At 38.8% G+C, this 26,084-nt stretch overlaps 1 protein-coding gene across 10 annotated transcripts in view; it reads right to left on the reverse strand.

The window, feature by feature from the left end:
* The window catches only part of TP53BP1 (tumor protein p53 binding protein 1), a 98,641-nt gene that overhangs the window by 61,399 nt on the left and 11,158 nt on the right, over positions 1-26,084 (reverse strand). For 5 of the 10 annotated variants that reach the window (XM_076004293.1, XM_076004296.1, XM_076004291.1 and 2 more), the window contains 9 exons: positions 17,078-17,109; positions 16,622-16,811; positions 15,859-16,043; positions 15,563-15,656; positions 15,221-15,305; positions 3,878-4,002; positions 3,123-3,281; positions 2,586-2,715; positions 519-685 (listed from right to left, as the gene is read on the reverse strand). In XM_076004293.1, the coding sequence (XP_075860408.1) occupies positions 519-685; positions 2,586-2,715; positions 3,123-3,281; positions 3,878-4,002; positions 15,221-15,305; positions 15,563-15,656; positions 15,859-16,043; positions 16,622-16,628 (952 nt within the window). In that variant the 5' untranslated portion in view covers positions 16,629-16,811; positions 17,078-17,109. Of the gene's footprint in view, positions 1-518; positions 686-2,585; positions 2,716-3,122; positions 3,282-3,877; positions 4,003-15,220; positions 15,306-15,562; positions 15,657-15,858; positions 16,044-16,621; positions 17,969-26,084 lie in introns of those variants that run through there. The other 5 variants (XM_012766600.3, XM_012766599.3, XM_076004292.1 and 2 more) reach the window with 4 other exon arrangements.

Raw genomic sequence — 26,084 nt, forward strand, 5'->3', positions numbered from 1 at the left:
ATTTTATTCTCTTATATATTTTTATTTTGGGGAAACTTGTCTTTATTTTTTTCTTTTGTTTCAATTTTAATAGATTTAGGGGGTATAAGTTGAATTCCATTACATGTATATATTGTAGAGTAGAAGTCTGGGCTTTTGGTGTACCCATCACTCAAATATTGTACATTATACCCCATAGGTAATTTTTCATCCCTCACCCACTTCCAGCCTCCCCGCTGTTGAGTTTCCCACATTTAGATTTGAAGATGCAGTAAGCACATGATAGAAAAATAGCTACTGTCCATAATAAATTTACTATATTAGCTGTTATTCTTCAATATCTCATTTCCAAAAAAGAAAAAATTATGTTAACTAGTAATCATGCCCAAAAAGCCCTTCTCACTAATTAACCTGAAATATATTTTCCTTCCATATCACAAACAAGTTTGCATACCTATAAAATGCATTCTAACTTAAATAGTAGCCTCAGAACTAAAATCTGGAGAAGAGGAGCTGTAGCACTTAATAACTCTTGGTACCTGTTTTATTGCTCTGGTCAAACAAGTCTTCCTGAGTTGACAAAACCTCAGGCTCTGGTGACCTCTGAATCTGCAGTCCACCTTCCAAACTTTCTTGAGCAGACATTTGTTCTTTTGTTTCTATAGCAGCAGGAGACACTTTCGGACTAGAAAGCATATCTTCTGACCTAGAAAATTCACATCATCAGCAAAGAAAGTTACTAAGTCAAATGATTTCATCCTTTAACTAAAAAGCTTTTCCTGTTTTGTGTTTTTCTTTAATAATTTCAAAAATTCCAGTGGCTCTAATCTACATAATTATCTACTGAAAATAAAATAAGCTATTCTTTATAATGATATAAAACCCCTTTGCCCATTTCAAAGCCTGTCTCACTCTCTCACACAACAATACCTCTCTTCAACTCTGTTCAATGCTGTGCTGCATGCTTTCCAGGATTTCTGATGAGTGATTTTGGGATTTTTGTTACATATGCTGTTCTCTAAATCTCTATGAAGGATTTTGATCCAGACCATGATACTGGTAAGGAGAGCTGAGCAAACAATGACCTTCCTCAGAAAAATGCTTGATGTGAATTATCCTCCATACTAGTGCTACACACATCTTCTGCTGACCTTTTCCATTTGATCTACTCAACCCAAGCCCCAAACCAAGATTGTTTCACACCTATACTATTAACATATGTAAGACATACATTGCTGGCCCCTTTCCAGAGACTTATGAGGTTTATTCTACCACTCCCCAGAGTACATAAAATAGAATAACTACCAGGAAGGCAACATACTAAAGAAAAGCCTAAAAAGTTAGCCACTGTTAAGCTGAGTGTTTTACATTAGAATGAAGTGGCTCACTCTGGGAGGCCAAGGCTGGAGGATCCAGGATAGCTCAAGGTCAAGAGTTCAAAACCAGCCTGAGCAAGAGCCAGACCCTGTCTCTACTAAAAATAGAAAGAAATTAATTGGCATGAAAACCAATTATCAGGAAAAGGAAACAAAAGAAAAGAAAGGATAAAAATATATGTAATAAAAAATAAAAATTAAAAAAAAAGAAATTAATTGGCCAATCAAAAATATATAGAAAAAAATTAACCGGGCATGGTGGCGCGTGCCTGTAGTCCCAGCTACTCGGGAGGCTGAGGCAGAAGGATTGCTTGAGCCCAGGAGTTTGAGGTTGCTGTGAGCTAGGCTGATAACACAGCACTCTATCCCAGGCAACAGAGTGAGACTCTGTCTCAAAAAAACAAAAACACAAAAAAACAAACAAAAAAAACCTCTTGATATTCAACCTTGTGCAGAAGGAAATAACAAAACACTACTTAATGTTTATTCATCCTCTCCCCCAAATTGGAAGCTCTCCAGTTTTCTTTTGCCATATCCAAACTTCAGCTGTTGGCCAGAGGCAATGCTTTGGGTATAATAATCACTGTGGGACAGAGCAGAGGTATATTACCCATTTCCCACCAAGTTAAGAGCCTAAAAGACTTGAAAAAAATCCCTACATCTGTCTGTACCATAATCTACCAGAAGCAGGATACCTGAGGACCCAAAGGAATCCAGGTGCTCCTCAAATATAGAAATAGTACACTTTCAAATATAATATTCATGCAACTCTTCGTAATACCAGAGAGGTTAGGAAGACATCCCTCAGAAAGAGCCTATACAGACAAAGATCACAGAGGAGGACTGGAAGCCAAAGATTAAGGAGTCACGCTCATAGTTATAAGAGCAATAAAACAGCTTTAGAGTATGCCTAAAGATGAGTAGCCAGGCCTGGTGGCATGTGCCTGTGGTCCCAACTACTCAAGAGGCTGAGGCAAGAAGATAACTTTACCCTAGGAGTTCAAATCTGGCCTGGGCAACAAAGCAAGACCCGTTTCTTAAAAAAAAAAAAAAACAGAGGACACAAGACAATCTCATAAATAATCAGTGTCTCTTCTGGACCAGAAATATGCCCACTATATGGAGAAAAAAAATCAACAATTTCTAAAAATGTTTCCACCTGATGAAACAATGTTTGTATAACCCTATAGCAAAAACTCATAAATACCTTAGAGAAACAACATGCTTTACCTTGTAGGTGGTGGATTTTGTTCTTCTACCACATGTACATCTTTACTGGGCTGTGCTGTCACAGGGACATCCGTGCTGGGCTGTTCTGCCATGGGGATATCTTCCTTAGATTGTTCTTCGTGCTTAATTACTTAGAAGAAGACAGGAAGGAGATATTTAATTTTTCAAAGTACTAGAAGCAATTCTAAATGCTTTCTAAAGGGCAAAGATTTTAATAGAAATAAGTTCAATTTAAATATATATACATCATTCATTTGCTGCATGTAAAGGTGTTAAAAAAATAAAATAAAATAAAATAAAATAAATATATATACATCATTCCAAAAAGGAAAATAACCAATAAGCCTCTTACAGAAAACTTCAATTGCAAGCCATCAACAGACAAGTATCTACCAGACAACTTCACAACCATACTATATTACTTAGATTATATTAACTTGGATAACTATAAAACTTATCAAGGAAAATATAACTACCTCTATCATGAGAGGAAAACACTTATAAATAACTCCAAATGTCATAAAACATGTTTCATACCAGTATTAGCATCCACATCAGATAGCCTAGAATAGCCAGAGTTGGTGGTTACTGACTGTAGATGCTCTTTGTCTACTTCATATGTCATAGTATGTTCTTCAACATCCTGACTCTGGGAGAGTTCCAGAACCCCAAAGCCTAACTGTGATGAGGCAGGATCTAGGAACAAAACTTGAAGAAATCAGGAATCATCCCACATTATGCATTGTGCAAGCTGCTATTCCTCAGTACAAGAGGGTCCACATTAAGTCCTTCACATCAAAGCTCTGCCCCTCTAAAGTTTTCAAAATACAAAAAAAAAATAATAATAATAATAATAAAAAAATGTCTGACCTCTGGGCCCCCCCAAAAAAATAATAATAATAATAAAGTTTTCAAAATAAATAAATGCATTAAAAGTGAAGGAGGAAAATGTGTAATGAAGTAAAAAATTGCATACTTATAAAGACTTATAAACACAGCATTTCACATTGTACTTCTACCCCAAAAAGCACACATTCAAAAAATATTTGAAAAATAATAAACAAAAGGAAGAAAACTCAATAAACAGAAAGGGAGCTATCTAATGAGCTACAAATTCCTAAACACTAAATTAACTGGAAAATTTTATCTTACTAGCAAATTTTTTAATGACTCTTAGTTTAGCCATGAGAAATCTATAACCTGATAAAGAGGAGAAATTTAGATATCTGCATGCTCATGTTAAAGAAACTCAGAACAATCTATCTACTATTCTGAAAAAGTCACAAGGCTACCTTCAGCACCAAAGGAGTGTGTGGTATTATCTGAAGTATCTTCTTTCTCCTTTTCCTTCTCTTCCAAATCTTCTTCCTTCTCTTCCCCCACAGCAGGAGTAGATTCCACTGACATTCCCAGAATACTATACAGCAGAAAGATATGTTCTCAGATAGGACGGGACACATTGCTCAAAGCACTCTGAATTTTATTGTTACTCCACATACACACCAACCACCTCTTAGCTAAATCTGAAAAGGTAAAAAAGACTTCACCCTTACCGCTCATCTTTCTACAGGAAGCACCTAAGGGTTAATAACTCAAAATATTGTATAAAGTAACACAAAAATTAAACAAAAGGCACAAACATATTGGAACTGTATCTTTCTTGAGCAAGGATAGAAAAATCCTGCATTCAAAAGAATTACTGCTGGGCGCGGTGGCTCATGCCTGTAATCCTAGCACTCTGGGAGGCCGAGGCGGGCGGATTGCTCGAGGTCAGGAGTTCGAAACCAGCCTGAGCAAGAGCAAGACCCTGTCTCTACCATAAATAGAAATAAATTAATTGGCCAACTAATATATATATATAGAGAGAAAAAATTAGCCGGGCATGGTGGCGCATGCCTGTAGTCCCAGCTACTCGGGAGGCTGAGGCAGGAGGATTGCTTGAGCCCAGGAATTTGAGGTTGCTGTGAGCTAGGCTGACGCCATGGCACTCACTCTAGACTGGGCAACAAAGTGAGACTCTGCCTCAAAAAAAAAAAAAAAAAAGAATTACTGACAAGTGATAAGAGATGTACACTGGATGAGCAGGGAAGGGCCTCAAAAAATAGTTGGCCAGGTACAGTGGCTCACGCCTATAACCCTAGCACTCTGGAAGGCCATGGCAAGAGGACCACTTGAGGCCAGGAGTTCAAGATCAGCCTGGGCAACACAGCAAGAACTTGTCTCTGTAAAAAAAATTTAAAAATCAGGCATGGTGGCATACACCTGTAGTCCCAGCTAATTGGGAAGCAGAGGCAGGAGGATCACTAGAGCCCAGGAGTTTGAGGTTGCAGTGAGCTATGATGATGTCACTGCACTCTATCCCAGGCAACAGAGTGAGATCCTGTCTCAAAAAAAAAAAAAAAGCCACTTTAAGTTGGACAAAGTTCACAAAAATACTTTAGTAAAAAATCTTAGATACAGGCCGGGCGCGGTGGCTCACGCCTGTAATCCTAGCTCTCTGGGAGGCAGAGCCGGGCGGATCGTTTGAGTTCAGGAGTTCGAAACCAACCTGAGCAAGAGCGAGACCCCGTCTCTACTATAAATAGAAAAATTAATTGGCCAACTAATATATATAGAAAAAATTAGCCGGGCATGGTGGCGAATGCCTGTAGTCCCAGCTACTCGGGAGGCTGAGGCAGGAGGATTGCTTGAGCCCAGGAGTTTGAGGTTGCTGTGAGCTAGGCTGATGCCATGGCACTCACTCTAGCCTGGGCAACAAAGCAAGACTCTGTCTCAAAAAAAAATAAAAAATAAAAAAAAATAAAAAATCTTAGATACATATATAAAACCCGAGTGTCCAACCAAAACTCAGGTAAGAGGCAACAATTTAGAAAAACATATTGGCAACAAATATAACAAAATATTAGTTTCCATAAAATATAAAGAATCCATACAAAGAACCCCAATATATAAATGGACAAATCACAGAACTAAAAAAAAGAAACATACAAATGTTTAGGTTACGTAAAATAAAAAAAAAAAAAAAAAAGAAAGAAACATAAGCATCTTTAAGCATGTAAAAAAAAAAAAAATCAGAGAAACCATTTGTTGCCAATTAAATCAGAAAACAAAAATTTTTACATAGTGTACCACTATTCGGTGTTACCCAAACTAAGGTGAGATAAGTATCATACAATGCTTATAAAAATATAAATAAATGGATCCTCTGGAGAACAATTCAGATATACGCATCAAAAGCTTTAAAAAATATTCATAGCCACTAATTCCAAGAAATAATTTTAAATATGGAAAGATCTTTATTTGTAGAAATTTATTTCTCAAAGTTTACTCTTATTAAGAAACAGCCTGTTACAGCAGACCTTTACTAAAAAAAAACAAAAACAAAACAAAAAAAAACAACCTGTAAGTTCAGTATTAGAGAAATGATCAAATAATTTACATAATCTATTAAATGAAAAGTTACGCTACCATATGGGAAATGTGTGTGAACCTATATTGGATCCTGGATACAATCAATCCATCAACCAATAAAACAATATAAAAGATATCTTTGATAGCACTGAGAAAATCTGAATATGAACTGTATGTAATATTAGGGATTATGGAATTATTATTTTCTTAAGTGTGACAATGGTACCATGATAACATACTTATTCTTAGAGAATGAATACTGAAGTATTTAAAGGGAAGTATGACAAGGAACTATGATGTCAGCAACCTAGTTTCAAACAATTCAGCCCCTCAAAAAAATATATAATATATGCATACACACAGACAGGGAACAAATATGTGCTCTTTTATCTCTTCTGTGGGTTTAGACTTTTAAAATAAAAAACAAGAGGAAATGTTAAGAGTTTTAATTGTCATGGGAAAAATGTTCATGTTGTGAATCCAAAAGGTCAGCAAACATACAAACTTTTACATTCCACATTATGTCAACTATGTAAAACAAATGCATTAAAAAAAGAAGGAAAACTGCACAGCCAAGAAAACTATCATTAGAGCAAATAGACCTACAGAATGGGAGAAAATATTTGCTCTCTACACCTCTAATAAAGGTCTGATAACAAGAATCTATCTAGAGCTCAAAAGAATTAACAAGAAAAAAATCAAACAACCCCATCAAGAAATGGGCAATGGAAATGAACAGAAACTTTTCTAAAGAAGACACAATAATGGCCAGCAAATATATAAAAAAAGTTCAACATGGCTAATCATTAGAGAAATGCAAATCAAAACCAGAATGAGATATCACCTAACCCCAGTGAGATAGGCCTGTATCAAAAAAAATCCCAAAACAACAAATGCTGGCAAGGATGTGGAGAGACAGGAATACTCTTACACTGCTGGTGGGACTGCAAATTAGTGCAACCTTTGTGGAAAAGAATTTAGAGATATCTCAAAGAGCTAAAAATAGAAATACTATTCAACCCAGCAATAGCATTATTAGACATCTACCCAAAAGAGCATAAGACATTCTATTATAAAGACATCTGTACCCGAATGTTTATGGAAGCATAATTTACTATTGCAAGGATATGTAAACAACCCAAGTGCCCGTCAATTCATGAGTGGATTATTAAAATTCAGTATATGTTTACAATGGAATATTACTCAATTCTAAGAAACGACAGTGAGCTAGCACTGCTTATATTATCCTGGTTTGAGCTTAAGCCCATTATCCATAGGTGACACAAGATCAGAATAATGGGCTCAACATGTACTCAGCATCAAATTGGTACTGACTGATTAACACTATGGTGCTCAAAGGGTGGTGGTATTCACCAGGGATTCGGGGGTTGGGGGAATAGTCCCACATCTGAGGGATGTGGTGAGCACTGTGGAGGGGAAGGGCATACCTCTAACCCTTGCTAGGGCGAGGCAAAGATATAAAATGTAACCAAAATGTTAAAAAGAAAACAAAAAACATTTATCAGGAGTCAGACAGGTAGGGGGAGGAGGGGATGGGTATTTACATATATGCTGAGTGCCATGTGCATCTGGGGGATGGACACACTTGGGGCTCTGACTCGAGGGGGAGGGGAGGCAAGGGTAATGTACATAACCTTAACGTATGTACCGCCATAATATGCTGAAATTTAAAAAAAATGGGAAAATATACCAAAATGTTGACAACAATTAGCCTCTGGGTGGCAGGATTACAGATGCCATTTTTGCTTCCTTGCAGCTTTCTACACATTAACATTTCATATAAAGAGCATTTAGCATACCTTTAATAAACATAAAAGAGGTAAAAACAAATTTGCAAAATTGGGAACTGTGACTCAAGAAAAAGAAAAAGGACTAAGTAAAGCTTTTTCACAAAAACAAAATAAAGCATCTACATAACTAGGAGGACCAGATACATCCTTGGGAAACACAGGGAAAGAAAGTTCAAGAGCAAATGGACCGGCCGGGCACAGTGGCTCACGCCTGTAATCCTAGCACTCTGGGAGGCCAAGGCGGGTGGATCGCTCAAGGTCAGGAGTTCGAAACCAGCCTCAGCCAGATCCTGTGTCTACTAAAAATAGAAAGAAATTAATTGACCACTAAAACCATATATACAAAAAAAAATTAGCCAAGCATGGTGGTGCATGCCTGTAGTTCCAGCTACTCTGGAGGCTGAGGCAGTAGGATCGCTTGAGCCCAGGAGATTGAGGTTGCTGTGAGCTAGGCTGTCGCCACGGCACTCATCCTAGCCTGGGCAACAAAGTGAGACTCTGTCTTAAAAAAAAAAGAGCAAATGGACCAAAAGTAGAAGAGAAACAATGAAGGACAGCACAAAACTACACACCTTGGATCCTTTCCAGTCTCTTGTGGTGGTTCTTCCTCATGTCCCTGACCTCTAAATACTAGTTGACCCAGTGAGTCTTTGGACCTCTTCTCCAACTATATTCACCCCCTTAGTGATCTTATCCAGACTCATGATTTTGAATACTATACATATGCTTATGAGTTTGCTCATTTTTTTAAAAATAAGAAATAGGTATGATTCTACCACCTAAGCTGGAGTGCAGTAGTCTGATCACAACTCACTGTAGCACAAACTCCTGGTCTCAGGGGATACTCCTGCCCCAGCCTCCCAAGTAGCTAGTACTACACAGGCGCCTGCCACCACGCCCAGCTAATTTTTTTAGTTTATATTTTGTAGAGATAGGGGTCTCACTATGTTACCTAGACTGGTCTCCAACTCCTGGCCTCAAGCAATCCTCCCACCTTGGCCTCCCAGAGTGCTAGGATTACAAGGATGAGCCACCTCACCCAGCATGAGTCTGCAATTTAAATCTCCAGCCTAGACCTTTCTCCTGAGCTCTAGATTTGCTCATCCAACTATCTCCTCAACATGTCCAACTGGCTATTGAAAAGAAAGCACAATTTTAAAATGTCTAAAACTAAAATTCTCCTCCTGTAGTCGTCTCCTTGTTAACTAACAATTACTCCATTCTTCTAATTGTTCAAATAAAAAACCTGGAATCAGCCAGGCACATGCCTACAGTCCCAGCTACTCACAAGCTGAGGCAGGAAGATCACTTGAGGCCAGAAGTCTAAAAAGGCAAAGTGCCTTGCTATAATTCCAGCCTGAGCAACAAAGTGAGACCCTCATCTTTAAAAAAACAAAAAAATCCCACCTAGAATCATTATTTCCTTCTTCTTGCCTCTATTACTCCACATATGATCTTTGAATCCTATTTTTAAATACTCAGAATCTTACCACTCCTCATCCAGTTCAATCCTGGTCCAGCCACTGCATATTTTGCTAAATTATTTCCAAAGTCTCCTACTTGGTCTTCCTGCCTCTAACTTTGTTTTCCCTTCAGTCTGGTTTTTTTTTTTTTTCTTTCTTTCCTTTTTTTTTTTTTTGAGACAGGGTCTCACTCTGTTGCCTACTCTAGAGTGCCATGGCGTCAGCCTAGCTCACAGCAACCTCAAACTCCTGGGCTCAAGCAATCCTTCTGCCTCAGCCTCCCGAGTAGCTGGGACTACAGGCATGCACCACCATGCCTGGCTAATTTTTTCTATATATATTTTTAGTTGGCCAATTAATTTTTTTCTATTTTTAGTAGAGACAGGGTCTCCCTCTTGCTCAGGCTGATTTCGAACTCCTGACCTTGAGTGATCCTTCCACCTCCGCCTCCCAGGGTGCTAGGATTATAGGTGTGAGCTACATACAGTCTGTTTTTGACCCAGAAGCTTGAGTAAGCCTATTAAAAATCTAAATCAGATCATGTAATTTCTCTGTTCAAAACCCTTAAATGAATGCCTTCCTATCTCACTAAGAGTAAAAGCCAAATTTCTCACAATGACCCATAAGGCCTTATATAATCTGGTTCTCTTTTTACCTCTTCAAACACTTCTCTCAATCATTCTACTATAGCCACATTCACCTCCTTGCTATTTCTCAAACATTCCAGGCACACACACCTCAGGGCCTTTGCACTTGCCATTCTCTACATATGGATTGCACTCATCCCAGATAATAGCAGAGACACTCACTCCCTTTAGATTTTTAATCAAATGACACATCAGTGAAACAGTCCCCGCCACCCTATAAACTTCAACTCTTCTGATGCTTCCTCTTCCCTTCTATGCTTTATTTTTCGCTTCAGCCCTTATGAGTATCTTACTACATATTTTATTTATCATGTATTGCTTTATCCCATACAAGAACATAAGTTACATTAAGGTCTAGGATTTTTACATCCTTAGGTAAATAAATATAAAAATAAAAAAAAAAAAAAAAAAAGGTCTAGGATTTTTATTTCTTCTGATCACTTTGTATCCCCAAGCCCCAAGAGTGCTTGGCACATAGGAAATACTCAAAAAATATTTGTAGAATGATTAGGTGAATCAAAAGAGGCTTAAAATAAATCAAATCATAGGCAAAAAGCAGTACTGATGTTATACTTTTCTCTACTGTCTAAAGCTGATGGAAAAAGAAAACAAAGGTTTAAATATATTATTTAGAGGTCTAACAGTAGCCAGTAGAAGAACTGAAATAATTGTCAAAAATTGGGGTCAGATACAATAGCTCATGCCTGTAATCCTAGCACTTTGGGAGGCCAAGGCAGGAGGACTGCTTGAGGTCAGGAGTTCAAGACAAGCCTGAGCAAGAGCAAGATCCCATCTCTACAAAGATAGAAGACTTAGCTAGGTGTGGTAGCACACACCTTAGTCCCAGCTACTCAGAAGGCTGAAGCAGGAGGATCACTTGAGCCCAGAAATTTGAGGCTGCAGTGAGCTAAGATGATACCACTGCATTCTAGCTCAGGTGACAGAGCGAGACCCTGTCTCAAAAAAAAAAAAAAAAATTGGGGACAGTGCTAGTGTGAGTGAAATCCCCATCTTTCATTATCAGAACTCAATTGTATTAACCTGATAAAACAAGAAATGACAGAATAGTATTGCTTTACATATAAAACACATTTATAGTTTTACAATAGTATTAGAGCTAGGAAGATAACCTCCCAAAGAAATAAAACCACAAACACTTAAAGAAGATTGCCTTTGTGAAAGGGGATCAAGGGTGAGGAAGGACTCTTTGCTTTTCATTATAAGCTCTATGTATTGATATTAATCTGTTAAAAATATTTAACAGATCTCATCAAAATTAAAAACTTGCTTTATGAAAAAATCCTATGAAGAGGATGAAAGACAATCCACAGAGTACAAGAAAATATTTGTAAACCACATATTCTACAAAGGTCTAGTCTCCAGAATATATAAAGAACTTTCAAAATACAATAAGAAAAAGGAAATTCAATTAGAAAATGGGCAAAAGACATGAACAAACATTTCCCTAAAGAGGATGACAGATGGCAAATAAGCACATGAAAAGATGCTCAACATCATTAGCCATTAGGGAAATGAAAATTAAAACCACAATGAGATATCACTTCAGACTTCTGAGAATGACTGAAATAAAAAATAGTGAAAACACCAAATGCTGATCATTATGGAGAGAAACTGGATCACTCATACATTGCTGGTGGGACAGTAAAATGGCACAGCCACTCAAGAAAACAGTTTGGCAGTTTCCTAAAAAACCAAACATGTAACTATCATATAATTCAGCAACTACATTTATCCCAGAGAAATGAAGACTTATCTTCACACAAAAACCTGTACACAAATATCTATAGTAGCTTTATTCACAGTAGTCAAAAACTAGAAACAACCCAGATGTCCTTCAACAGGTGAATAGTTAAACAAACTGTGGTAGGCACATACCATGGAATACTACTCAGCAATGAAAAGGAACAAACTATTGATAGACACAAAAATTTGGATGAGGCTGGGTGCAATGGTTCACGCCTGTAATCCTAGCACTCTGGGAGGTTGAGTGGAGGATCACTTGAGGTCAGAAGTTTGAGACCAGCCTGGACAACATAGCAAGACCCCATCTCTACAAAAAATACAAAAATTAGCTGGGCATGGTGGCATGTGCCTGTATTCCTAGCTACTTGGGAGGGTAAGGCAGAAGGCTTGCTTGAGCCCAGGAGTTTGAGATTGCAGTGAGCTATGATGATGCTACTATACTCTAGCTGGGGTGACAGAGCAACACTCTTGTCTCAAAAAAAAAAAAAAAACTTGGATGGATCTCCCAAAAGTTATGCTATGCTGGTTGAAAAAAGCCAATCCCAAAGGTTACATACATACCATTTATTCATTTATATAATTTATCATTATCATTTATTCATTTACACATTTATATAACATTTTGAAATGACAAAATTTTACAAATAGAGAATGAATTAGTGGTTGCCACTAGGGGTTTAGAGGCAGAAAAGGGAAGTGGGTATACCAATAAAAAGACAATAGGCATCCTATGGTGCTGGATCTGTTCAATATCTTGACTGTAGTGGTGGATACACAAACCTACACAGGTTATAAAACTTAATACACACACAAATAGAAGTAAAATGGGACATCTGAATAAATACAGTGGATTTTATTAATGTCAATACCCTGGTTGTGATAATTTACTATAGCTCTACAAAACGTTACCATTGGGGGAAACTGGGCAAAGTGTACAAAGGATCTCTCTGTATATTTCTTATAACAGTATGTGAATCTATAATTATCTCAATTTTAAAAATGCTTGATGGGGAAATAAAAATATCTGTATTTCTTTACTATAATATCTTAGGACACTCCATGTTTAAGACTATCAGCTTACATCAATAGCACACTAGATAAGGCAGTTAGATTTTTTGGAATTTTATGACATAGAAAGTTTTATAGACAGTTTTGTTCAAAATACAGACCCCAAAGATACACATATAAGTTTTCATTCTTTTGAAATCAACCCCAAATTCTTCCCACCCTTATCATCTTTGTACATGCAGCTCACTCTGTTTGCAAAACTCCTCCTCTCAAACTGGACACTTCTCCCCAGCCCTTCAACTATGTCTAGCAAATTCATATTTATCATGTAGATTGCATTTCTCAAAGAGGCATTCCCTTATCCCTAGGATTAGATTTTTTTTTCCTTTTTACAATAATCACAATTATAATTGAATATCTATTGATATAATGACTTAACATCTATCTCCCCTATTAAATTATAAATTCCACAATGGGAAAGCCCCTTTTTAAGGCATATGCCACAATATCTGCACACTTATTGAACATAAGCATTTGATTGTTTTTTAAGAGACTGAGCAACACCATTGATGCAAAAAAGGAAAAGGAGGAGCATGGAACTTCTCAAATAGCATTGCTTCATTCACAATGAGGGATATGCATACTTCCTGCCCTCACTAGTTCAAACCAGGATGTTGAGCCACAAAAACATAGATAAACCTGGCACATGTTCCTAAATAGGTACCATAAACCTATACGCCCACAAAAAACAAAGCAAGATAACACTGATGAGTGAAGCAGCTGAGTGTAAGAACAAAAGCATAAGCACTGTGACAAATGACAAAGGAACACCTGGCTTCAGTGTCCAAGTACAATAGTGCGATGTGGTGACTATGGCAAACCATAGAATTCATGCTCCATCTAAGCAAAGGTTGCCTCCTACTTACAGCTCCAGCCAACTGTTGCCAATAATGCCAAAAGGAGGAAATCCAGGTCTTATGAGAAATTTCCCCATTTTTAAATTGTCAATTAATTCAAATATGTTTTACCACTTATGTAGGCCAAATAAAACTCCTCTTCAGGACAAAATGAGCCCATCAGTTTGCAGATTGTTCTGAAGCATGTTGATTAGGGAGAAAAAAATTGATGTGCAAACAGAGTGTAAAAAAACAACCCATTTAATTTTAAGATAAAACAATAGTCTTCAACCATCTCAAGGCAACACTCTCCTCTTTAACTACCTCCCCTTTCTATCCTGATACCCAGAGACTCCTGAAGTTATCTACATTCTCCTTTGACTTTAGAACTGGGGCAGCAGACTAAGAAGCACTGACTAGTTAAAAGGAACTCAGGAGGCTGAAGCAGGACCGTTTAAGGCCATGTCTGTAAATAGCTACTGCACTCCAGCCTGAGCAACACAGTGAAACCCTGTCTTAAAAAAAAAAAAAAATTAATTTAAAAAATAAAATTAACAAAATAAAATTAAATAAAAAAGAAAGCAGAGGCATTCAAGTCAGAAGAACCATGTTCATTCAAAGCCCCACTCTGTCACTTATTAGCAATGTATTCTAGAGCAAGTTATTTAACTTCTTTGCCCATCAGTTTCCTCCTCTATACAATGGAAATAATATATTAATAATGTCTTCACTGTATAGCTGCTTTAAGGATAGAATTAAATGAGATTATAATATCTGTGAAACATCCAATATAGGGCTTAACACAGAGGAAGAACTCAAAAAATAGACACTGTAAAGATACACATAAGACATGGTAAAAGTTGAATATTGTTTAGGATATGAATTAAACATTAGGGATCTACCTGGTGAGGTGCTTTGATTGGTACGTGGAAAACATGTCTAATAGTTTTGATAATACTCCTAAATATTTTTGATGATTATTTTTTCTACTAAGACGTCATATCTATACTAAGAATGAAGAATGTTTTATTTTGTTTCATGTGCACAAGATAGATCATGATTTGAATAATGCATGTATAAAAAATGTTATTATCTTCACAAAAGAGATTCCAACTATCAATACTAATACAGTAACATCTAATACAATCCTCAAGTTCCACTTACTAATACACACACAGAAAAGATTAATCCCTTTATCCTGTAGGCAACAGATAGAGATGAGAGAATTGATCTGTTAATAAATTTAAATAAACGCTTTCAAATGTCATATACCTAGACCGGGCGCGGTGGCTCACGCCTGTAATCCTAGCACTCTGGGAGGCCGAGGCGGGCGGATTGCTCGAGGTCAGGAGTTCGAAACCAGCCTGAGCAAGACCGAGACCCCGTCTCTACTATAAATAGAAATAAATTCATTGGCCAACTAATATACATAGAAAAAATTAGCCGGGCATGGTGGTACATGCCTGTAGTCCCAGCTACTCGGGAAGTTGAGGCAGAAGGATTGTTTGAGCCCAGGAGTTTGAGGTTGCTGTGAGCTAGGCTAACGCCACGGCACTCACTCTAGCCTGGGCAACAAAGCGAGACTCTGTCTCAAAAAAAAAAAAAAAAAAATTAACAATATCAAATGTCATATACCTGCTTGTCCTGTTTGGCTGAGGTAACTGTTCAATGACCTGACTGATGGAACCACATGTGTCCAAATGAGAAGAATCCATAGAATCTGAAAACAGTAATTGGATATTAGCACAAAAGGCACTTAGCATCAAACTTTAATACAAAATCAGGACTACAGATAATACCAATCTATTCAGCAACATCAGAACATCAATTTTTGAGGGCCTACTACCAGTATACACCAGATGCCACACTAGGCTTTCTTACATACATTCACCACAAACACATAAAGTTTAAATCCACCCAGCTCCAACAAGAGCACCAAAAAAATGCAAAGGGGACTAATAGCTTTAAACACCTCACCTGCAGCCTTGTTTTCTTTCAAATGTTCACTGAACCCACTATTACTATCTCCCTGTTCTTCTCCAGCTGTTTGTTCAGGATTGGACACAACATCCTGGAAAACACACATACATAATATCCCCACTGTATATGAAACAGTCGAAAATCAGACATACTATTTATGAACATGTTGATTTCATTTTTCTAATCAATTTTATCAAAAAGATAGTGATTTTTTTACACACTTATGTTTGCTGGTTGGTCTAGATTAGGGGAAAAAAATCTGCTCAATCATTATCAAACAAGGTATCACTCACCAACACAGGATTCTCTTTGTGCGTCTGTAGGTTAGGAAGGTGTCGAGACAGCACACCAAAGTGAGAACCAGAATCATCTTCTAGAACCTGGCTTTCAGGCTGAGAATCTTCAATTATCAGGCAAGGAGTATCTTGCTGAGAGAAATCTGAATCCAACTGACTTCCTGTAGGGTCCATCTGCTCCCCTGGAATGGAATAACAAAAGATCAGTTCTGTGTAACCCACAACTAGCCTTTCTCACGCAGTCTGAGCCTAAATAACGGGGTGGAAGTACAAGAGCTGGGAAAAGGGACCAGTTCATGACTACTCCAATTGCGTTATATTTATAATCGCTGCGAGCACTTTCCTATCATGCCTCCCAAGCCCTCGATTCCTCGTTATTTACAAGAAGCCTACCTATCCCTCCTCTTCTTTTTCATCACCTTCCCTTAGACACCCTTTCCCCTCCTTCCTAACCTCTTCTCTCCCCGCCCTTTTTTCCATCCCCCCACAACTCTCCCTACGTCCTTCTGGCGCCTCTACCGCCCCCCAAAAGACTGCTTTGTAATTTCTTTTCTCCAGAACCCCCACAGCCCTTCACGCTTCCTCACGACCACCAGCCTTCTTAGCTACTGCTTCCCCACCCCCTCCTCAGGGCCCTCCAACCCCTTCCCCGTCACCGCCGCCATGCTTGCCACCCCGCCCCCTCCGGTCAGCCATCCCTTCAGACCCGAAATCCAGGCCCTCAGAACCGACCGCGCCCCCATTTCTCTCCAAACGGTACCAGGCATCCCCGCGGAAGGTCCCTCGCGCTCGAGCTAGAGGTCTCTGCACGCTCCCCAGGTCCCTCCAGCTCGATCCCCAGGTCGCCGCTGTGGCCACCGCCGCCACCGGCCGCGAACTCCCCCTTTTCCCGTCGCGTCACGCAGCACCGGATCGCCCATTCGCTGCTGCTGACTGCCACTCAAGAAATCCTGTGGATGATAGGTGGCTGAGGCGGAGTGCCCCGCCCCTCGCAAGAAAAAGGAACACGGCGGCGCGTTTCCATGGCAGCATGGACGTTGCAGGCCCTCCCCCTACTAGAGCCAGAGAATGACAGTATCCTTGAACCGAAGGGACCTTGAGAGGGCGTGAAATATCTTCCTCTGCCTCCAGGACGACTGTATTTACCACTACTCAGACATTTGAGAACCTCTACCTGCTTTCTGTCGTCCATGCACCGTAAGGCCCCTTCTCTCACCTTCTTCCATGGAAAAAGAGTTTCCCAGCTTCCTAATAAAAGGCAAAGAAGAAGAAGTGAGGATGGCTAGTACTTCAGAGCTGGTGAAATGGAAGAGATGACTCTTTCTTGTCTAATACACGGTTAACCTGTGTCAATCAGAATCCCTTTTGTGGGCCTCTACCTGAATGCAAGGGTCTGACATTACATCTCTGACAGTTTTTTGTTTTGTTTTGTTTTGTTTTTTACATTGTCTGAGGGCTCCAGTAAGCCTTATTTCTTCCTATTCCCCTTTTCAGCCTGAGACGTATTTCAAGCTTCACATTTGTTTGTCGTTGCCCTATCTTTCATGGGATTGCAGCCTACGGAGACTACAGCCCCAGACATGTTTTGCACCTCCCATTGAGAGAATTAAGCACCGTGATTCCCAAACTCTATGAGGAAGAAAACAGCTGCCACCCCTTCTAACTAGATGACCTCAAAGATCCCTCCAAGTCTTGAGATTCTATTATCCTAATTATAGTGTCAGGGTCTTACAGAGGGTGTGGCAGCCGATGACTATTAATGAACTAGGCCCCATGAGGCAAATGTGTTTGTTTTATTTTGTTTTAATTTATATGGCAGTTGGATCTGGGATAGAATTCTAGCCAGAGCAGCTGTCAATAACGAAAGCACCTAGCATAATACCAAGCACATACATAGTAGGCATTTAATATGAGGTAGTTTTTGCTATCTCAGGCTCAGATTTATTTAGGCACAGCCCAATTCATCACTTGATATAGGCAAGGCTGAAAAGGAGCTTTCTACCAATCTTCTCCCTGCTGCTATAAATTACCATGATCATATTTTCCAAACCAAAATCAAAGCATGTTGTCTGAGTATATGTTACTTAAAAGAACCCAAGGACTGATCCTTTTTTTTTTTTTTTTTTTTTTTTTTGAGACAAGAGTCTCGCTTTCTTGCCCAGGCTAGAGTGAGTGCCATGGCGTCAGCCTAGCTCACAGCAACCTCAAACTCCTGGGCTCAAGCAATCCTACTGCCTCCACCTCCCGAGTAGCTGGGACTACAGGCATGCGCCACCATGCCCGGCTAATTTCTATATATATTAGTTGGCCAATTAATTTCTTTCTATTTATAGTAGAGACGGGGTCTCGCTCTTGCTGAGGCTAGTTTCGAACTCCTGACCTTGAGCAATCCGCCTGCCTCTGCCTCCCAGAGTGCTAGGATTACAGGTGTGAGCCACCGCGCCCAGCCAAGGACTGACTCTTTGAAATAAAACTGTCCTGAAAAATCTACAGTCTATTATTGCTATAACTAGAATATTAGGGTCCTCAGAATGTTTTATTAGTGGAACTAAAATGAAATGGAGCACACAGAGACACATCACACTACTTAATCTTAAAATCATTTGTAATTGACTCCTCTCATTCTCCACTCCTAATGCTACAGAAGAACAATGACCAAATAAATCTTTTTTTTTTTTTTTTTTTTCTGAGAAAGAGTCTCACTCTGTTATCCAGGCTAAAGTGCCATAGGACCGGTCAGCCTAGCTCACAGCAACCTCAAACTCCTGGGCTCAAGCAATCCTCCTGCCTCAGCCTCCTGAGTTCCTAAATAGCGGGGACTACAGGTGGACGCCACCATGCCTGGTTAACTTTTTCTATTTTTAGTCGCCCAGCTAATTCTATTTTTTTTAGTAGAGACAGGGTCTTGCTCTTGCTCAAGCTGGTCTCAAACTCCTGACTTCAAGCAATCCTCCCACCTCTCAAAGTGCTAGGATTACAGGCATGAGCCATCTTACCTGGCCTAATAACCAAATAAATATAACCATAAAGGGACCAGGTCAGGGCAATATTAATCATACTAGGTGGACAAAATGAGTTCATCTGCTCAATTTGGAGAGCACAAACAACCAGGTCTCATTATGTCAAAGAGTGACCTTGAGTCCCATAAAAGTCCCCACAAAATCACTTTCTCATTGCTGTTCTTCTCCAGCCTCCTATTAATTTCTACCTCCCCGAAGTGAGGTATAAACAGGTCCTTTGATCATTTGACAAACAACTATATGTGTTTGTCAAAACTCATAAAACTAAAAAGGGTAAATTAAACCTCAATAAACATGACTAAAAATAGACAAATAAATAAATGAGCTGAGCTATTCCCATTACTAAATAAAACAAGAGTCTTAAAAAAAACTGTGAAGAAAAACTGTGAATTTCTTGTTAGGCAGTGTGGCAATTAAATTAATCATTAAATTATCCAGGAAGATCAGAAACTATAGGCAGAATTACTACCCACTAAGGCTGTGACTGATTGTGTAGCTAGATGAGCCAAAGGCTTTTATTGACTCCTACACTGCAAAGGACCATCGACCTATCTACAGGTACATCTTTATCTAAGTCACCTCAGAGGAAAAGAAATCTAATCTACCTCTAAAGGCCTCCCAGAGAAGAAAACTCCATCAGACCCCATGTTAACTTGCTTTAAAGTTTAACAAACCTCATTGTCAGAAATTGTTCTTCTAATCATCTAACCTAAATCCTTTATTCTAGACCTTAAAGCCATTTTCTTTCATACTATCTTTAACTGGTATCTTTAAACCTGGATAGATATCATTAAGTTGGGATCTTTTCATTTGGTTCTATAACTTCATAATAAATTTCAAACAATCAAGCAACAAACATAAATGCTACATGACTTAGTTTGTCAGTCTTTCTCTGACAGCTCCTCACAGACTTCTCTATGCAAAAGAACCTCAGCCATTTTATTCTTCCTTTATGGGTATTATTCACCAACCTTTAAATTTGTTCATGGTTTTATGGAAATTTATAGTTTGGGAGCTTAGTGGCAGAAAACTCTACTAAGGAGAATCTGATAAGTATTGAATTTAATGATACGAAAACAATTATATATCCCTGTTAAGCTGTAATATTAAAGTATTACATGCTAATTTAGTTAATCTGTAATTGATTCTGACCCCTCACCTGTCTTCTGTTGCACTTGGACCTATACAATTATGTCCATTTATATACCAATGATATAATTAATAACAGGTATTACATTTTTACTATGTGGCAGGTACTATGCTGTTTTACATTTATTATCTCACCTAATGGACTCATAACTCTATGAAGGTTACAGATGAGAAAACTAAGGTTTGGGGAAATGAAATAATTTGCACAACATCTCAGAGCTAATAAGAGAAGATCAGAAATTGAAATCAGTCTGTATAACTGCAGAGATTTTTATATATCCATGATTTAGGAGGAGTAGGGACAAACTGTAAAACAGTTGACACAAAGCTTTTTGTGTTTTAAAATGTATCTTTTTTTTTTTTTGAGACAGAGTCTAGCTTTGTTGCCCAGGCTAGAGTGGGTGCCATGGCGTCAGCCTAGCTCACAGCAACCTCAAACTCCTTGTCTCAAGCGATCCTCCTGCCTCAGCCTCCTGAGTAGCTGGGAATACAGGCATGTGCCACCATGCCTGGCTAATTTTTTTCTACATAAGTTGGCCAATTAATTTCTTTCTATTTATAGTAGACACGGGGGTCTCGCTCTTGCTCAGGCTGGTTTTGAACTCCTGACCTCGAGCAATCCTCCCGCCTCAGCCTCCCAGAGTGCTAGGATTACAGGCGTGAGCCACCACGCCTGGCCTAAAATGTATTTTTATTTGAATAGCTAAATATAAGTGTCCCTAATGTTCTAGGAATTCATAAAAATGAAAATAATGTGAAGAAAACAGAAGAGAAACTGAAAGTTATCAACTGCACACCTTATGAAGGAGCTAACAAAGAGCTGATGATATAATTAAAATGTGAAAGCCAAATTGCTTAAGAAAGTCAATAATTGTGACACTATATTAACCTCCTAACTCTAGGTTGATATAGGTACCTGTAACTCCTGCCATAGAAGCAATCTCAAATGGTGTGTATCTTATCTCTACAGAACTTCCTCCTATTAATTTTCTTAGGAACACTTTTTATTTTGAAAAATTTCAGAGCAAAAAAGTTGCAAAAGAATTATAATAAAAAATAATATAATCTCTCATAAACTCTTCACCTAGATTCACACATTGTTTTTTTGTTTGTTTGTTTGTTTGTTTGTTTGTTTGAGACACAGTCTCACTCTGTTGCCAAGTCTAGAGTACCATGGCATCAGCCTAGCTCACAGCAACCTCAAACTCCTGGGCTCAAGCAATCCTTCTGCCTCAGCCTCCTAAATAGCTGGGACTACAGGCATGCGCCACCATGCCTGGCTAATTTTTTCTCTATATTTTTAGTTGGCCAATTAATTTCTTTCTATTTTTAGTAGAGACAGGGTCTTGCTCTTGCTCAGAGCTGGTTTCGAACTCCTGACCTCGAGCGATCCTCCTGCCTCAGCCTCCCAGAGTGCTACGATTACAGGCGTGAGCCACCACACCAATTCACACATTGTTAACATTTTACCACATTGCTCCTGGTCATTTTTTTTTTATTGTGGTAAAATATATATTAAACAGTATAAAATTTACCATTTTGACCATATATTTTTATTTTTTTAGCCTAAAATGTCACTGCTGTGGATATTTTGACCATTTTTAAGTGTACAGGTCAGTGACATTAAGTATATTCACATTGTTGTGCAACCATCACCACAGTCCATCTCTAAAACTTTTCATCTTCTCAGACTAAAGCTCTGTAATTCATTAAACAATAACTCCCAGTTCCTCCCTCCTCCCAGCCCCTGGCAACCACCATTCTACTTTCTGTCTTTATGAATGTGCCTGCTCTAGGTACCTCATATAAGTGGATTCAAACAATATTTGTTCTCTTTTGTCTGCTTTTTTCACTTAACATAGTGTTTTCAAGGTTCATCTGTGTTGTAGCATGTTGATACCACTTTTAGTTCTTATCCTGTAGCACTGGCTTCCTGGGAATTAGGGATTAGAAAGCTGAGGTGGAGGAGGAGAGCTAGGTTCTCTCGAGTCACAGGATGAGAATTTTATTTTTTATTTATTTATTTATTTTTTTTGAGACAGAGTCTCACTTTTGTTGCCTAGGCTAGAGTGAGTGCTCAGGCTGGTTTCGAACTCCTGATCTAGAGCAATCCGCCTGCCTCGGCCTCCCAGAGTGCTAGGATTACAGGCCTTAGCCACCACGCCCAGCCAGGGTGAGAATTCTAAGGAGGAGGGAATTGGCAACAGCATTAAACACTACAGAGGTCAAAGATAATATGGTAATTTGACAAGAAAAAAAAATTTTTTTTCTTTTTGAGACATAGTCTTACTCTGTTGCCTGGGCTAGAGTGCCATGATATCAGCCTAGTTCACAGCAACCTCAAACTCCTAGGCTCAAGCAATCCTCCTGCCTCAGCCTCCGGAGTAGCTGGGACTACAGACATGTGCCACCATGCCCAGCTAACTTTTTCTATATATTTTTAGTTGGCCAATTAATTTCTTTCTATTTCTTAGTAGAGATGGGGTCTTGCTCATACTCAGGCTGGTTTTGAACTCCTGACCTTGAGCAATCCTCCCGTCTCGGCCTCCCAGAGTACTAGGATTACAGGCATGAGCCACCACATCCAGCCTAAGAAAATTTTAGAATCGCTCATTAACAAACATTTTCAGAGTACCTTATATCTGGAATTGTGCTAGATACTAGATTTATAGAGATTGAAGCCAGATTGCAAAGGTAGGGAAGTAGACTGGAGTGAAGTTGCCACTCAGATGTGGATATTTGCATACTTCTATAAGAAAAGGGAAGAAGCCAGAAAAAGGGGAGATGGCAGCCTCCATCAGTATTCAAAGAGGCAAGAATTCTGAGTTTTGGGCCGGGCGTGGTGGCTCACGCCTGTAATCCTAGCTCTCTGGGAGGCCGAGGCGGGTGGATCATATGAGCTCAGGAGTTTGAAACCAACCTGAGCAAGAACAAGACCCTGTCTCTACTACAAATAGAAAGAAATTAATTTGGCCAACTAATATATATATAGAAAAAATTAGCCGGGCATGGTGGCACATGCCTGTAGTCCCAGCTACTCGGGAGGCTGAGGCAGCAGGATCACTTGAGCCCAGGAGATTGAGGTTGCTGTGAGCTAGGCTGACACCACGGCACTCACTCTAGCCTGAGCAACAAAGTGAGACTCTGTCTCAAAAAAAAAAAAAGAATTCTGAGTTTTTTTCCCTCCTTCATCACAATTTTCTGTTTCTACATTTTTGTTTCCAGGTAAGTGGCTCCTGGTAGTTGAGCTCTTTGGACCAAATATTTGAAAAGGAAAAAGGGTGAACACTGCAGCTAATACTACAGTCAAAATTATGCTTGGTATTGTGTGTCTGAGAGACCCAATCTGATATGAGAGCCCACAGCTGATTGGCTGTCCAGAAAATGAAGATGTCTGAAAAGCGTGGCAGTGTGCTGAGTTGGCATTAGTACTGCCAGTGCCTCCAGAGCCTCATCTATGCTTGGGTGTGGCAGAGGTGGGGGCTCTGGGAAAGTTCAGAAAGTGGGCTAAAGACTGGGCATGGTGGCTCATGCCTGTAATCCTAGCACTCTGGGAGGCCAGGTGGGAGGATCATTTGAGCTCAGGAGTTTGAGAGCAGCCTGAGCAAGAGCGAGACCCTGTCTCTACTAAAAATAGAAAGAAATTAGCCGGGCATGGTGGCGCATGCCTGTAGTCCCAGCTACTCGGGAGGCTGACGCAGAAGGATCACTTGAGCCAGGAGTCTGAGGTTGCTGTGAGTTAGGCTGACACTACGGCACTCTAGCTAGAGCAACAAGAATGAGACTCTGTAAAAAAAAAAAAAAAAAAAAAAAGTGGGTTAAAATGAACAAGGGTGATAGAATGTGATGTAGACATACAATGCAATATTATTTATCATTAAAAACAAAGGAAAATTCTCACAGGTGCTACAACATGGATAAACCTGAAGACACTATGTTGAGTGAAAAAAGCCAGACACAGAAAAAAAATACTGTACAATTCCACTTATTTGAGGTACCTAGAACAGGCAAATTCATAGAGACAGAAAGTAGAATAGTGGTTGCCAAGGACTAGGAGGAGGGAGGAATGGGGACTTATTATTTAATGACTTACAGAGCTTTAGTTTGGGAAGACAAAACGTTCCGGAGAAGGATGGTGGTGATGACTGCACAACAATGTGAAGGTACTTAATGCCACTGAACCATACACTTAACAATGGTTATAGTGGTAAAGTTTATGTTAGGTGGATTTCACTACAATAAAAAAGTTGTTCAATGAGACAAACCTAAACTTTAATATTCAAAGATGCATACCTAGATCATTTAAAAAATTTTAAATGATAAGATTGCAATAAGAGCTAGAATGAATAATTTCAGAGGGGACAGACAGGTTGTAGTTCATTAAGAGTCATGTCAGGTGCTTGGAAATGTTCTATTTTTTATTGCCAGGGCATTACACAAATTTAGTATTTATAATTCACAAATCTGTACATTTTATTCTCTTTGTGTTATATTTTACAATAAAAATGATTCAAAATAAATAAATATCATTGATGCTAAAACTCATGGTGAAAAAGAGAGTATTTACACGGTCTCTCCCATGTAAATCTCTCTCCTTTGTAAATAGATTACAAAGTATCTCCCTAAAATGTACTGAATTATTACAAAGAGAAAAGTAACAAATTTGCAGTGAAGAAACCGGGTATTCACCAATTCAACCAAGTGATCTCAGTTCACGTCACCAGTAAGGGGACAAAGTGTCACTTGTTATGATGCATTTTAATTGTATTTCTGCCAAAAAATGTATAACCTGAATTTGATTGTGAGGAAACATCAGGTAAACTCAAATTCATAGGTGCTCTACAATAAAGCCCATATTCTTCAAAGAGAGAGAAAGAGAGTGAGAAAGAGAAAGCCACGGTCAAAAATGACAAAGACAGACTGACGAAATGTTACAGACTTGAGAAGACCACAAAAACAAGACGTTTAAATGCAACATGGGATCCAGAATTGAATCCTGGACAAGACCTTGGGTTTTTTTTTTCTATGAATCACTCTAATGGGGGCACTGTTTTATGGTTGAATAAAGTCTGTAGATTATATATTAGTATTGAATCAATGTTATTTTCCTGATCTTGATAATTATACAGTGGTTATGTATAAAAAGAAAAGAGAGAGACTAGCACCAAATTATCCAAGTTTGGAGGCGGGCAGGCTTGGTACTAAGCAAAACTACAAGAAAAGTTAACCTGCACCCAACATAGGAATAGGATGAAGAAAAGAGAGGAAATATTCTGAGAGCCTTTGTACACTGCTAGGAATCAGAGCCAAGATGGTAGAAGGTGAGAAAAATTCATCTTGCACATTAAAACAAACAAACAAACAAACAACAACAACAAACCCCAGCTACTCCTAAACTCTTAACTCCCAGTAGGGAGAAGAGAGTTTTTATGTTCCAGGGCTGGGGCTAAGAAATCTAAAAAGAATATAAGAGAATACTTCAGAGGGCAAGGACACCACTGTGTCCTAGAAGCTGAGCTATGAAATGTTTACTCATCCTCTAAGGTAAATGTGTGTGTACACAAAGTAATGTCATATGCCCACAGTGCCTCCTATTGGATCCTACTCCCCACATCATTATTGCCCCTTCCCACTCTAGTCTGAGTCACCTGACCCATCTTCCTTCTATAGTATTTAAGGTAGGGTTGAATCTTAAAGACTGGTCTGGGCTGTACAGAGCTAGTGTGCCAACTAGAGGCAAGATTAACAGTAACACATTTTGGCCTAGCTCAGATATAAGCTCATCACATATAGTCTCATGAACCCAAAGCCAGAGCAATCCAGAAAACCCACAGCTCTGACCAAAAATTTCTTCACAAATTCAAGTTCATTTGCTAATTTCAATTCACTTAAATGCAAGGCACCATTTTGGTTCTATGGTGGTGGAGCAGTGTATAAAGATGAGTAAGATCTAGTTCCTAGCTTCAAGAAACTTATATACTAATATAACTTATATTAGTATATATATACTAATAACTATATACTAATAGTATAACTATATACTAACTTATATAC

This window comes from Microcebus murinus, chromosome 6 (genome assembly GCF_040939455.1).
Source record: "Microcebus murinus isolate Inina chromosome 6, M.murinus_Inina_mat1.0, whole genome shotgun sequence".
Lineage (NCBI taxonomy): Eukaryota > Metazoa > Chordata > Mammalia > Primates > Cheirogaleidae > Microcebus > Microcebus murinus.